Source organism: Acinonyx jubatus, chromosome B4 (genome assembly GCF_027475565.1).
Source record: "Acinonyx jubatus isolate Ajub_Pintada_27869175 chromosome B4, VMU_Ajub_asm_v1.0, whole genome shotgun sequence".
In the NCBI taxonomy this organism is placed as follows: Eukaryota; Metazoa; Chordata; class Mammalia; order Carnivora; family Felidae; genus Acinonyx; species Acinonyx jubatus.
The window spans coordinates 71699021-71715367 of NC_069387.1; the positions used below are offsets into that span (position 1 = coordinate 71699021).

At 32.8% G+C, this 16347-nt stretch overlaps 1 protein-coding gene across 4 annotated transcripts in view; it reads right to left on the reverse strand.

Annotated features, from left to right (window-relative positions):
• SCAF11 (SR-related CTD associated factor 11) overlaps positions 1-16347 on the reverse strand; it is a 70202-nt gene that overhangs the window by 22469 nt on the left and 31386 nt on the right. For 3 of the 4 annotated variants that reach the window (XM_027035958.2, XM_027035957.2, XM_027035955.2), the window contains exons 5-7: positions 7045-7122; positions 3398-3498; positions 1254-1315 (exon numbers count right to left, since the gene is read on the reverse strand). In XM_027035958.2, the coding sequence (XP_026891759.1) occupies positions 1254-1315; positions 3398-3498; positions 7045-7122 (241 nt within the window). Of the gene's footprint in view, positions 1-1253; positions 1316-3397; positions 3499-7044; positions 7123-11004; positions 11173-16347 lie in introns of all 4 variants that reach the window. The other variant, XM_053226148.1, reaches the window with a different exon arrangement.

Below are 16347 nucleotides of genomic sequence, written 5' to 3' on the forward strand. Positions count from 1 at the left end.
ATCTTCTGGCAGAAATAGTCTTCTCCCTAAAAATAAGTCCAGGCAGAAGATATATGCTACAGGAAATTACAATAGTCTTAAAATTAAGATTACTCTAGTGAAAGCATGCCACATTATAGCGAGAAAATCTATAACATCATTTAATCTTCCTCAGCAGTAAATTTTATATCAGTTCCTAGAGTTACTGAGCAAAGACTATCCATAAAAAAGGATGCTATATATAGCAATGACAGAAAAACAAAGTTTTGATATCTAAGGTTTTTAACAAAAGAAAAATGCTATCTGACCATGGAAGTCCTTGTAGTGCAATTCATGTTAATAGTAAATTCAGAGGCAGGAAATGTGAGGATCTATAAACCTGAGAGGTCATGTTAATTCCAATCAGAGAAAGTAACAACATCCAAACTTCATAAATGTATAAAAAATGAGTTGATTATCATTTAAAAACAATGAATTCATTACTTCTATCTATAAATAAAAATTCACTGTACCCTAACCTGCAAAATAAATGCTCACCACTTGTTTACAAACAGCTCAGTAAGTTGTTCTTCTGAACAGCCTCAGTACTGAGGAGGAGTCACAAAGCACTACCATACCATTTTTCTCAGGCCCTATTGCAAAGCTTTCCTGTATGAGAGAACCATGTACTACACAAGAACAAAAGACAGTAACATTTAACTGCTCCTGTAGATAAATATGTAAGAGGTGCTTTGTTTCCAAACAAAGTTTCAAATTAGAAGTGTAGCTAGAGGCCAAACCACAACTTCTGGAAACTCTGAACTACTCACTGTCACAGACCTCCCAGCAACTGTAAGGCTGCTACTCACAGTTTCTGGCCGGCAAGGTATTTTATCTCATCTCCCTAAGGACTTCTGCACTAATGACTGGGGTAAGACCATGTGCACGCTGCGACTGGGGTAAGACCATGTGCACGCTGCTAACCACCAACTAATTAGAAGACACTCTTCTCTTCCTTTTCTAACACAAACACACATACACATGCGTATACACATGTACTCAATCACAATCTCTTCCCTCCCTCCAAGCAGAGCATAAAAAAAGGGTTGGGACAGAGAACAGCAAAAACCACTCCAGGAAGAAAACAGTTTACACAGGACTGACACAATGTACAGAGCTCAGTGGCTTCTAGGGATGACTATTTTCCAAACCAAAAGTAAGAACTTTAACACAAATAGTAAAGTAAGAAACAAAAAAAGGTAGGAAATACAAATAAAAAAAAAAAAGTCACTTACTGTGTGTTATCTTCAAATCATAAAGTTTTGCACATAATAGATCTTCTTTTATGACTTTTTTCCTGCAAACATAAATAAAGAGGTGAAATAACTAAAAGAAAATTGTCACTCTGCTCATTTATTTACAATTCATCGTCAACCAAAATGAAATTATGCACAAGGTTTTAAATTCTAGCAAAGAAAGCATGACTAGCGGCCACTCCCATTCCTATGACTTACAATGGAGGTTCATTACCAAGAAACAAAAAACCATCCCAATCTCTTCCCCTGGAACTAATAGAAGTATCGGGAAAGGGGGAGAGGGGTGTCAGGGTTTTTTACTGCTTTAGAAGGGAGAGGCAACAATGAATGGATATCTAAGTGCTGTAAAGACTAGGTTACATGCAGGAAATATAAGACTGAATGAGATGCTAAAAACATCCACAGAGTCCAAAATGAATGTACTATATTCAACAGTTGATAGGCTTTCCACCTTGGGAGGAATCATGAAGGGGATGACTTGGTGGATAAAAGCAAATTATTATTTCTGTATACCATCCCACTACCACAAATCCCTGAGAAAAAGCAGTCAAACATACGGACTACCTCAGCTGTGTTAGACCCACGATATGACTCTGTTACAGGATGTACAGTGATGACCACTATACTCTCAGGTAGGGTAATTCAGAGAAAGCACAAAAATGCATGTCCGTGACAGTCATAGCTAGTGATAATGTATCAAGAATGAAGCTGCAGAAGTTCTTCAGTGTGCCTGAGGAAAGTGTGCTACTATCTTCTATTTCAAAATAAATGCAAAACTCAAAAACTGACTCATACAGTTAAAAGAAAATCTTAATAAAATTTCTGTAATGCAGTTACTAACTTGGATTTATGTTTGGGCTCTCGGAATGGGTGTCCCATAAATCCCTTAAAATCATAAACAAACGTAGGTTTTATGACATGTTTTTCTGGTAGAAGGTGTCTATAGCCTTCTTTAGATTCTCAAAGAAGTCCATAACTTCCAAAAAGAGCTGAAGAGTTGCAGGATTATAAATTGTGGCATGATTTAATAAACCTTAAGAATTACTGCCAACTGTTTTAGTAACTAAATAAATATACTGTTAAGAAATTAATATTCTGATTAAATGTACTAATGAATCAGATTTAGTTAGGTACTTTACAATATATATTTCTTAAGAATACAATTTTGGACAGCTCTGAATATATGTCAGATCAAAATGGGCTTAAATTTTAAATGTATTAGAATATAAGTATTAATAATAAATTAATTTCCAGTATACTATTAACTCAATTTACTCCAAAAAATATGTTAAATACCTATTAAACTCAAGTACTAATAAGCACTATATTTCTAGGCAATTATGTTTTAAAAACAGTACTTAAAGAAATAAATCCAAACATGTTAAAACATTTTTTAAAACACAAATGGTTGTTATGGTAGGCACCAAGTGCCTGCTACACTTGCTACAATACAAAGAAGTAAAATCAAAAAGATAATAAGCAGCTTCAACTGTAACTGTCTCATGAAGAATATGTGCTATATTATTAGTTACTTCCTACTTTTTGTCCATAAATACTAGAGCAGTGCTACTCAAAATGTGCGGTCAGTGCAACAGTGCTTATTCATTCCTGGTTTGTCATATACAAAAAATGAGTAAGCTTTAACTTACACTGCTATAACATTTTTATTTCACAAAAATATCTGAACAGATAACAGAAAAAAACTAAAACAAAACAATTCATCAAACATACAATTCAAATTCTACTCTCAGGATTTCAACTAGTCTTTTTTAAAATTACCAAGTATGTACTTTAAAAGAATTAAATACATTTAAACTCCACATTGTTAAAAAAATAAATAAAGCACTTTTTTTTTCTTAATTTTATTTATTTTTTTTTAGAGAGAGAGAAAGTGCAAGTGGGGGAGAGGGACAGAGGGAGAGGGAGAGAGAGAGATCTCAAGGAGGCTCCATACTCAGCACGGAGCCCGACGAGGGGCTCAATCCCATGATCCTGGGATCACGAGCCGAAATCAAGAGTGGGACGCTCAACCAAATGAGCTACCCAGGTGCCCCAGCACTTTTCTTATTAGCTATCTTATGGTTCTACACATTTGGACTCCACTTCTACAGTTCATCACTAACCTCATACAGCTTTTAGAATTTTCACGATAGAAGAGCGGTTTCTTAAAAGAGCTTTCATTTTTCTTGTCTTTTGTTTCTCTCAACTGTCTTTTTACTTGAACCTAGAAGAAAAGCAAAATCATGTATTTAGAGTTGATAATCCAGCATCACAAATGATCACATACCAATTCTCCTTTGAAAGGATAAAAAAATTAAAGAAACAAAAATTGTCTGAATGAAAAGGTAGCCCAAACATACATGCTTACTCACTCACAAGCATGCTAAACCATAAGGCTAGTAGTAAGTATGCTAAGCTCTGGGGAAATAAAATAGTGAGAGGCATGTAAACAGATAAAGTGCTCATGAGTGCAGATCTATTTATACATGTAGGACTAAGAAATTAACTCTATTTGAGGATAACAGAGAAGACTTAAATGAGTAGGTAATTTATGAGTTGGTCTTAACAAGTAGGAATTTATCTAAGGAAAAAATATTCTGAATGGAAGAATAGTGAGAAGCCAATACAGACAGGGAAGAAAATATCAGCAGGATATAAAGTTGATGTAATATATTAGGACCACACTGTAAAGACCCTCAAATAAGAAAACAATTCCATGGGAACCAGGACATAAATGGAGTTATTAAAGCAAGTGAATAAGATGATCAAACTTGATTTTTAGGATAAGCTTTGCCAGTGATGTGGAGAATGAACCAGTTAAGGAGAGACAATAAAGGCCAGGAAACCAGAAGAAAGTTCTTATAATTGTGTAGATCTATACTGTCTGAGACAATAGTTGTTAGCCGCATGTGGCTACTGAGCCCTGAAATGTGGCTTGTTTGAAATGAAATTGTACCTGAAGTGTAAAATATACACTGGATTTCAAAGACATAGAACAACAACAAAAATAGGTAAAATCTCTCAATAATAATCCTTTGAAAATACTATATGTACTCATATTACATATGTTAAATAAAATATATCGTAAAATTATTTTTTACCTGTTATCTTTTTACTCTTTTAAATTAAAGTGGCTACTAAAAATTTTACAGAGTGGCTTGTAGTATATTTCTATTGGCAGAACCAGTATGGATGACAGCATAAGAGCCTACAAAGAAGTAACAAAAGAGGAATGAAGAAGAAACAAATTTAAGATGGTACGCAGGAGGACTAGGCAAAGATGATGGAGAGAGAAAAAAATGGAAAACTCCCAGATGAATTCTGGATTCTAAATAGGGATGACCACAAGTAGTTAAAAACATAAATCTGGGGCGCCTGGGTGGCGCAGTCGGTTAAGCGTCCGACTTCAGCCAGGTCACGATCTCACGGTCCGTGAGTTCGAGCCCCGCGTCAGGCTCTGGGCTGATGGCTCAGAGCCTGGAGCCTGTTTCTGATTCTGTGTCTCCCTCTCTCTCTCTGCCCCTCCCCCGTTCATGCTCTGTCTCTCTCTGTCCCAAAAATAAATAAACGTTGAAAAAAAAAATTAAAAAAAACAAAAAACAAAACCATAAATCTGGTTCTAAGGAAAGAGGTCTCGGCTAGTGATAGAATTTTAGAAGCCATACAAACATAGGTAAGAGTTTAAAGCTACTGGAGTACTCGAGAAGACTTAAAAAGTATCCCTAGAAAATTGAAAGGCATTTAAAATTTAAGAAATTATTTCTAAAAAGGCAGAGAGATAGGAAAGAAGATTGTAAAAGGGCAGATAAGTAAAACAAGCAAGCATACATACAAACATTCATAAAAGGATATCCTATAATAGACCAAAGAAAATAAAGGGCAGTCAAGAGCACCACATGCAGAAAACAAAAAATTATTCTGAACCTTAGTGAGGAGAGCTTTAGGAAAATAAAACAATAGGGGTGAATGTTCAATGGGAGTTGAAAAGCAATTGTGAAGAGGGAACCAAGTACAGCTATCTCCTTCAAGTTTAGTTGGAAAGGGATAAAGATAATAAAGTGAAGATTGAGAAGTAAAGGTCAAAGGAAAATATTTAAGAGTATGTAGGTAATATCATGCCATACGAAATATTTTTTAAGTCTAACCAAATTAAGCTAACACTACACCAAACTTTTAATTTAAGTAAAATATAAACCATATTAAATAAAACATAAATTTCTATTCCGAGCAACAAAACAGTATTTCACATGAAGCAACAAAACAAAATTTTATAGGAAAATATCTTTGGAAGTTAGTTCATGACAATACATATTCAGCAACATAATATACATAGTCTGGAAAAATAGAGAATCTGTCTTTCAGAGAAGCCATGCTTTAAATTTGATCATAATATTACACATTTATACAATGTTGTATCTTTTCTCTAAGACATACTAATTTATATAAATTAATTTAATAGAATTAAATAGACTTACAACAAGCAAAATCATTTTTTACATATGTTTTATTTGAATTGCAGTCTCATTTGTTCCTTATGTCAATGAGACACATCTGGTAAGAATATATCAAAACAAATTATAAATATCTACACTGAGGTATTTATATGCTTAAATAGCTGTATGTTGCTTCCAAGCTATTATGGACTTATAGTGCTATTTGAGAACAGTTTTTTCCCCCATCAACAACATCACATTTATATATAGTAAGAATTCTTCTTCTTCTTCTTCTTCTTCTTCTTCTTCTTCTTCTTCTTTTTTTTTAATAAACTGTACCCACAACGTGGGGCCTGAACTCACAACCCAGAGATGGAGTTGCGTGCTGTACTGACTGAACCAGCCAGATACTCCCAAGAATTCTTAATTCTTAAAGTAATTTCAGCTATACACCATTCCTGACTTGTTAGTGATACCTCAAGAAATCTTTTTCTCATACAGTTTACTCACTCTCCTTTTCTTTTCACCTTTTACTCACTGACTCAGGAATATGTTCCTATTTCTTTTTACTTCTTTTATTTATAAGCCAAAAATAAATCTAAATACAAATCATAATCATGGTTCATAATCATAAATAACATCAACAAGGTATGTATATGTGAATTTCATGAAAGTGATTAGGATTAAGCATTACAATAAAATTGTACTTCATAAAAGAATAAAGTCATCTGCCCATGCCAACCTGGAAACTATGAGAAGTCTCTCAGGATCCCTACAAACCCCCTTATCCTTCTCTAATCACTCACTTTCCTTCAAGCAGCAGCATTTAAAAGCAAAGACACCATTTTTAGTTTTATTGGCTTACTCTTCCAAACTGTGATGTTTTTCATGAAAAACAATTTGTGGGTATTTTGAATTTAAGTTTTTGTGTGCTTGGTTTTTGAATCTAATATTCCATTTCAAACCCCTTTTCAATGAAAAAAGTATTCAAAGCACAATCCAATTAATCAGTAAATGTTTCTGACATACAAAAGTCCTTAAATATCTTGCAATTAACACTAAATGTGAAACTTCTTTTAAACCATCTAAAATTGTGGAAAATCATAAGGTGACCACCATGGATTTGACCTCTTTAAGGAGGACAAAGAAAAAAAAGGTTCACAATTTTTGTCCTTGTAGTAAAGCCTAGGCTTTACATGCTGAAGAGAAATAATAATCACAGATTAAACCTAAAGTTGAACAATTCATAAATATACTCAAACTGAAAATCTATTAAAGCAAAATCATCTCAACTAAGTTTATACGGTTCATGTTGCAAAGTAAAATATAAGCTTTACCTTAACACAACCTTCCAATGCACTCAATTTAAACACTGCTTGAAATGGTTTTCGATCAACAGGACATGAAGCCAGTATCTGAAAAATGATTAACAAATTATAACTTTATAAACCTTTCTTAGATCAACATTAAACTATAACACATTAAGCTTTCCACTAGAATAAAGGAAATAGAAAAATAATTTTTTCTTCTTTCAAAGATAAAGATAAAATACTTTCCACTTGTATCATGTCACAGTAATAAATACCTTAAACTTGTTCAATTCATTCAAATGTTTACTGTGCTCCTACCCTACGCTAGGTTAAGCGCAATACAAAGATCAACAAGAGAGATAAAATCTCTGTTATCAAGATAATACCTACAAAGACCTGCTTGCCCAGTTGAGAACTACTGGCAATTTGAAAGGAGAACTAGACTGAAATCAACAGCTCTGAGATCTAAAGAAAATACTTGGGCAATTCTAAGTCAGAGGTAGAAGGAATGCCTTGGGCAGGTCCCTTACAGATTTTAATTTTTTATGACTTAATTAATTTCTCTCCAAATCAATTATTTTGAATAGACAGTTGCACCAGCAAGTCATTCCTTATACTATCCTTTAGGAGATATCCAATGCATATATACATATACGGTGTACCTTCTTAATATACAGCTAAACTGAATTTTGTTTTTCTCTTAATTATGTACCTTACATTGGTTTATATTACTATTTCTGAGTGGCCCCATTCTTAATAGCATGATATGCTGTAACAGTTTCAATTTACATTTCCTTTTTTATAAGTAAGATTGAGCGTATTTTCCTATTTTTAAGGGCTTTTCAAAATTCCTTTTCTTTAAATTGTTTATTCACGCCCTTTGTCTAACCTTGTTATTAGGTTGCTGGTCTTTTTCAAATAGAAATGTAGGCATTCTTTATAGATTAAGGAAAATTGTCTTTTGATCACTCTGATTCTAAATGAACTTTATTTTGATAAAAATACTATTTTCCTGTACTTCCAAAATTAATGTGTATCAACTATTAAGTGTTTCTCTGTTAATACTATTTAAATATTTGTATAGGTTTATATTATTTAAATAATTTAAGGGCCATCTGGCTGGCTCAGTCAGTAGAACATGCAACTTTTGATCTCAGGCTCATAAGTTTGAGCCCCACATTGGGTGTAAAGATTACCTTAAATATAAAAAAAAATCTTATTTAAATAATTTAAAATGGAGTATATTGTCCACTAGGGCAGGAGGGAAGATTCTCTACAATATGAAAATACCAAAAGGTGACATTAATACACATGATTACAAAAGTAAAACAGGATTTTAACAATGTAATTAGCAATACTCTAAAAGACCACAAGATAGTTATGGAATTTTGACAAATTATCTTATGTTCCCTAGTGAAAAATTTTGTGATTTTTGCCTTTCTGGACCTTGGAAGATATCAAGATATGCTTATACAAGTTCAGATAGATCAGACAAATGTCGCCTCTAGTCATAGAATACATTTTCACAAAGTCTGTGAATCATTTTGAGAGCAGCCAAAATATAAATTGAGTTACTTTACTACTGTGCTAAAAAGTAATTTTTATTTTCCTGTTAAGTAAGTAGGCCTTGAAAAAATGCTTTACCACATCTGAATTAGGAAATGTGACCTTACTAAATTAAATCGGTTCAGACTGGTAGAAGCCAGCTCATCTTAGTTCCAAGTACCATGGATTTAGGATGCTATTACTTTCCCTACAGAAAACAACCTTAAGAAGCTTTGCAACAAGTAGTGACATAAAGCTGTCCATATTTTTTTAAAACTGCACTGCAAGTAGCAATTCTAGTTCAAAGAATTTGACAATGTGAATGTTTACATTAGCATTTACTGTATGAAATTTCTTAAACTAGAATTTGTATTAATATATTTATAATTAAAAAGAATATTTAAAAGTAAAACCTTTCACATACTTCTTATAAATAACCAAAGTTTCATAGTATACTTATTTCTATTTCAAAGGTAAATTTAGATAAACATTCATAAAAAGATAAAACAATGCTTCCTTCATTTTTTTTTGCTTCCTTCAATGTTTAAAAAAAAAATTATTAAGAAAGATGTACAGAAGCTCTGGATTGCTGTCTACTTTCAAATCTTGCCCTAATGTATAACCTTAAGCAAGTTACACAGACTCTATGTATCTCGGTTACCTCATTTGTGAAAATGGGGATAACAGAACTTATCTCTGAAGTTCTTAAGGGAATCAACGGAATTAGTTTAGAAGTGTATGGCATACATTAAGCATTGGGTAAAGTCTTCTAAATATCAACTAACTTCACTGAACAACAACAACAAAAGATTGGTTTATTAACAAAAATGATAATACAATATGATGTATTATTATACATGCATGTGAGAGACAGGAGTTCTTAATGATTTTCTGTTGGGTTTGCAAAGTTCATGGCATACATGGAAATTAAAATGTTTCATTTTACTATATCTATTTCAATTTGTAACACTAAGATCTAAAGAAAGCCACTGTGTTCAAGAAATTTACTCTATATCAGATGCACCCAATCGTTCAAAAACTCTGAAATTGCATAACCTTATTTTCTTATTAAATTTTCTCGGATGACATCAGTAAGTGGCACTCTTGCCTTTAGTGTTCAAACTAACAGTTTCAACCTGAGCCATTCCATTTTGATCTGTTTCAAATAATGGGGTTCTGAGTAAGATTTCGTTGTTGTTCTTTTTTCCTTAAGCATAACTGCCACAGATTTGTTTCAGGTGTCATCTGAAGAAAGGGTTCTACTGCTATTACAAAATGAAAGAAAACAGAAAAAAGTAGTTGGAAAACCACTGATCTATATTATCACAATCTGTATATACTTAAAGTTTCTAAATCTAGTTGCTACTAGAAAATAAGTAAGTAGGTTTTCTTTGGCTCAGGCTCGGCCATCGGAAAAAATGCTGAAAACCAAGTTATCCTCCTCAGTTAAGGAAAGCACATGTCAGAAAACAAGCTACCTATAGTAGACAAAGTACATTTGCAATGGCTGTTGAGAAATGATGGTATACCTTTCTGACCTTAGAAGAGTTTAACAAAACATTTCAGAGGGGAAACAGAAAAGAAATTCAGTTATCCTCAAGTCTTCATTGAATACTTCAATAAATTAAGACTAAAGAAGAATGAAAAAGAAATCAAAACATGTTTTTAAAAATTAAGAGGATCTTTAATTTTTTTGTTAATGTATACTATAATAAAAGTACAAGGCTACCTTAACATGGCAAAGTTCAAAGACACCATCATTGGCAGGTATTAATAAAATTACACATTAATTTTTGTAAATTTTTGTTAATTTTTGTAAATAAAATTTACAAACAGGTTTTTGAAAATGGTTTATACTGTCTTACTTTTAAGGCAGTCCCAAGGGTATTTCACGCTTATAATCCAGCAGATATCCATTCAGAAAATGTCAGATATTTTACTTAGTTTTAAGAGTTTGTTACTAACATAACTAATTTTGTTTTTAAGTTGTAGGTTTTTAAAAATACACATTTAAACTAAAGTAGAAAATTTTGAATATACTTAATCGTGCTTAAAAAATGTGACTTTAGTTTTGAAGAAAATTATCCCGAATTTTGTTTTCCTTATATACAACCAAAATAAAAACCCCATGATTGTTTGCCATTTTTATTCCTTATATACAATAAAAATTAGTCTTCAATTAATCACCTATTTAAACCAATATGACTCTCATTTCAATACTTTGTAAGTATCTAATTTAGTTTCATAAAGTAATTCAATCACCATTCAATTTTGTGATACAGCTACAAAATTAATAGAATATGATCACTGCTTTACACCGTAATGTGTATTAAAAAACAGAGCATACATTTTATTGTGAATGCTCTGTACTAAGGCTGTATCAGTTAAGTAGGCAATTTTGCTAGGAAAAAAAATCTTCCTAATGACTTCAGTAAAACATACCCTAGTATTCTGAAGCGTTGTAAATTCCCAGCTCAGACAAACCCATATTTAAATGTAAGAACAGGAAACCTTCCTTATTTGGAATTCAGGATTCTTGATTTCTAATATTTCTTGCTTCCTGTTGCTGCTCTATCCTCAATCACAAAGGCTGCCTACAGATAGCCCCTCCTAGAGAGAGAGAAGCAAGTGTTAAAGATAAGTGCTTAAAGACTAAATCTCAGTACCTATGCTTATTAAGTAGGTTTGTCTGTTCATGGGAATCTCTAGAAAATCTATCTTTCCTTCTAACAAATAGAGCATGTTATATAAAACTACAGTTCAAAAACAAATAAAGATGATTTAGGAATGCATAACATTAGAGGCTTATTTTAAATCTGTTTACAAGAACTTATTTTTCTTGTTGATGGTGCCAATATACCTAGCCTGGACCTCCAAAGAAAGTGCTCACCTGTAGTCAGACTACATGTTCCCTATCACAATTCTTTCAATACATCCTTGTCAATCCATAATTAGTAAAACTGTAGGTTTTTTTTAACAACTCTCAGGAATGTATTCCTAAAGGACAAATGACTGTCGGTGACAAAATTAACACCAAGAAAGCATTTGATCTAACTACTCAAAAGGAACCCCTTCACAAGACACAACAGTTGGGTAAGAATAACTTTTAATTCTTCTTTTTACATGTAATAGTTAATACTTTCTTTTTCTAGAAAAATAAAACAGAAAATTCCATAAACTACCCGTATAAATCATTTTCAAACTCTAACATTTAAAGCTAGGCTATACAAAAATACACATTAATTTACCCAACTGGTAAAAACAGTATTAAATGAAAATGTATTACATTTATGCTTTAGATAATGAGTGTTCACTTTAGATAATGAGTGTTCACATTAAAAAATGTGTTCAAATGTAAAAAATAGTCTTTGCTCTATCAAAGGTTTTTACCAAAGGATTAATCCACAAGGTGAAAACCATAGGGGATTTGGAATAATTAGTCACATTCCAAGTTCTGGAGGGCTCAGAACTAGCAACCTCTCTTATCCACTTTAAGTATGAAGGTAGACAGTCCTGAATCACCAATTGCACGAGTTGTAAGAATTGAATGAAATAATGTATTTGACAATGCTTTACAAATTTTAAAAGATAAGGACTAACAGTATTCTTCCACAGATGTTTAAATTCTTGTTCACAGAGAACTATATAACATAGGTTTAGGAATAGAGAAAAATTAAAATTCCAGGAGAAACTGAAGAAATCCAGACAATTAAAGCTTTGCTGATTATGTTATTTAAAAGTATTCTAATTACCACAATGTGTAAATTTCTCCTCGCTACATAAAAGAACATCTGTATATAAAACACATCAGTAGTCAGGATATAAGTCAACTAACTGTTCATATTCTGATTTTTTGGTATGTATTATTAATTCAAAAATATATTCCTCACCCGACTGCATTGAATACTGTCGTCTGACTTCTTCAAGAACTGTACTCATCGCAGTAAGACTCTCTTCATTTCTAGCCTCACAAAAGAAAACATACCTTTGCCAGTTGTCCAATTTTGGTTTCATTAACCTTACTTTCTCAAACTGAAGCTGTCAGCATTTGATATGAAATGCAGGACTGGGATAAATAAGTTGAACAAGGATAATTTGCTTATAGCAGGAAAGTTAATCACAAAAAAATATTTACAAGATAAGGGAAATATTTTATATTACTTTACAGATTAAAAAAAAAAAAAACCCAGTGGGTAATCAGAACCTCCTAATCACATATATTGTGTGTCCCTTTGAACAGGATAATAATAACTTCTAAATACTTCAAACATGAAATGCTTCCAAGGCCTTAAACTTTAACTGTTTTAGGGCCAAAAATTTTAACTTCTCGGCAATCCACCAAATAATAAATCCTATTTTCTCAACCAGTGTGTGTGTGGAAAAGGTATCTTACTGTCTATAGAAAATCACAGTTATGATCAGCTGTCACTACTACAGTCGTGTGTAGACTTCTTCTCTAGCCTTCACCTTTCTAATTATCTACTTTAAAATGTGCAAACTCAGAGGATCAAGGTTAAACTTATGCAAAGTAAAAACTGTCAATATGCTTAGACTGTATTGGTATAACACAGGTAAGATATATATATATAATAAGTAAAATATAGGTAGATAATTTAGATAAAATAACTTTTTGAGTGGCTGCTTAACTTTAATGCATTGCTCTATACATATTTTATCACTTCAAAGGTCTTGTTTAGTTTCAGATTTCTCAGCTCTAATACTAATGCTTTAAACTAATAAAAATTTCAACTTCCCTCAAGTGTCAATTACTGTTTAGTTCAATATTCTATTTCTACATCATTATCATTATTATTTTACAAACCAATAGAATTCCTTGAAATTAAACATGGTCATAGTGGACATGTTTAATTTCAACTTATTGTAGTGTCCCCATGGGCAGGAAACTACATTATGGGCCATGAAGGCCACCACAGGTTCCATTATCCTCAATCTTTCTGCCCTGAGTAAGGTGAACTATGTAAAATACCTACAGACTAAGCTCAGTTACTTGATCACTTTAAAGTCCTTACGTGGCTTTTGTATTAAATAACCACAGAGCCAAAATTTTAGAGCATGAAAAGATTAAAGCTACATTTGACTTTGAATATAGGTATTTTAGGAGCATGAAAAATTTCAGGAGGTGTCTGAAATAAATACACTACACTACCTTCAGTTAATTACAGAGGAGAATTTCTTCAATGCCTAAAATATTAAGGTGAAAGTAAATAAATGAGTCCCTCTTTGGTTCCTGATATCTATTCTGAATCATATCTCAATGAACCTGAAGTACAAATTTCAGCTAGCTCAGCTCAATTTCTAAAAGACACATAAGCTAGGAAGATGATTCTCAATACATTTTGCACCGTTTTCTTATTATGTAGATTTTTAACTATAAAACTCACTTTGATTTCTACCTTTTTACTAAAAAGGAACATTGGTAAAATTTTACACAACGGATCAATTTTTTAAATTATTTTCATTTCTGGCTATCCCTTGAAGTATTTAGCAAAAAATTAGAGTTCAGAATCCTTGCCTTGAATATCAAATAAACACTGACATGGTAATTTAATGAAAGAGTATTTTAAAAGCCTTTGTATAGGGCCTGGCTGGTTACAAGAATCTGAATACAGATATACATATCCTAATCATGAAGTCCAAAGTAAACTGCATGCATCTCCTTAAAAACAGAAGGCAGCTAAGGAAAACGAGAGGCGAGAGCTTAACAAATAATGGCCATGAAAAAAACAAAACAAAACACCAGTGAATCTGAGAACTGATTCTATTTGTCAAAGTACATATATACTTCAAAATACATCCAATTTTTATCATACCAGTAAAAGATTCAAACAGAAAATTTAATTCAAAGCCTAAGTGATTTTGTTAACCAATATTCATTTATTATTTATAATGAATAATTTATTGGATTGTGCTCTTGTTACTGCTCAATTTAATGATGGCTGCTATCCCAAATAGGGACAATGAAATAATTCAGAACATTCTCTGGTTATTCTCTGCTTCCAAGGTAAATCACTTTTGTTTAAATAATACCACAACTACCTTGCCGCCTCTCCCTACTTTTTTTTTTTAAGTTTATTTTGAGAGAGAGCATTTGAACAGGCTAGGGGCAGAGAGAGAGAGAGACACAGAATTCAAGCAGGCTCCTCGCTGTCAACACAGAGCCTGACTCAGGGCTTCAACCCAGGAACCTCAAGATTATGACCTGAGCTGAAACCAAGAGTCGGATATGCCTACCTGACTGAACCACCCAGGCACTCCTCCCCCTACTTTCTTCTAAAAGCAAATTGCTTTGGGGCACCTGAGTGGCTCAGTCGGTTAAGCAACCAACTCTTGATTTCAGCTCAGGTCATGATCTCATGGTGCTGGTTTTGAGCCCCACACTGGGCTCCACGCTGAGCCTGGAGCCTGCTTTGGATTCTCTCTCCCTCTCTCTCTGCCCCTCCCCCATGCACATGCTCTTTCTCTCAAAATAATAAACATTTAAAAAAGTAAAATAAAAGCAATTTCCAGGCGCCTGGGTGGCCCTCTGTCAGGCTCTATGCAGACAGCTCAGAGCCTGGAGCCTGCTTTGGATTCTGTGTCTCCCTCTCTCTCTGCCCCTCCCCCACTCACACTTTGTCTCTCACAAATAAACAAACTTTAAATAAATAAATAAATAAAATAAATGCAATTTGGCTTCAGCAAAATGTTTCTATCCAAAGCAGTAACACAAAAGAAAGAAAATATTACATGTAAGAAAAGTGTTGATTGCAACACTACATGTTATCAAGTATTTTCAACTTAAAAACATTCAACAAGAGTTAAAAACAGATAAGTTTAGGACTGTCTAGTGGAGCTGAATATATGTACAGTCCACAACCTACTAGTAGTTCCACTTCTAGATATATACCCTAAAGAAAACTGGAGCGTTTACACCATGATAAACACCATGACTGTGTTAAAGATGCATGTAGAGTATAAGGATAAAGAATCAGGTCTATTTGATACATTCTAATTTCACAGAGAAAAGCACATACTCAGACTATGCTGCTGAACCTTACAATTATGTGATCACTAAATACAATCTTATAAAAGCACTGAATTGAAACCTTCTACCCATCTCATAATGTTGCTTCTCTACTGGAAGCAAAATGTCTAGTTTTAAAATATTTAATCACAAAGCAAACCAAGGTACATTAAATCTTTAATTTGGTGGCAGAGAAAAATATGCATTCCTATTTCATTAGTCAATGCCCCTTACAAATACATGGAGATTTATAATTATATTAAATAATTAAATTAAACTCAATATATTTTTCCCAAAATACATTTGTACCTCTCCTTAGTCCCTTCTTGCCAAGAACAGTTTAGGCTTTAACCTAATTAGAGCTGTTTCCAAGTATACTATGAATTCAACTGGTATAACAAATCTTTTTTCCTCCTTCCAGAACTAGGTCACAGAGTCAGTATACAGTTACCTTCTCCTTTCTACACTATTAATGAAAATGTAAGTAAAACACAGAACTCTGAAAACCCCAACTATGTAATAAGCAATTAATTCCAATGTGCTTATAGGGACATCAAACAATTTGAATGCAACTACTGCTAAAAATATTTTTGAGATTCATCTCATCTCATTTTTACACACTGAAAAACTACTAACTCAAAAATATAGCATGATTCCTATGACAATAAATTTTTACTTCACAATTCATAACAATGGGGTTTATAATGCATCTTCAAGGTACCAGTAACCATAATCTACTTGGCCTGAACTAAGTCATCATA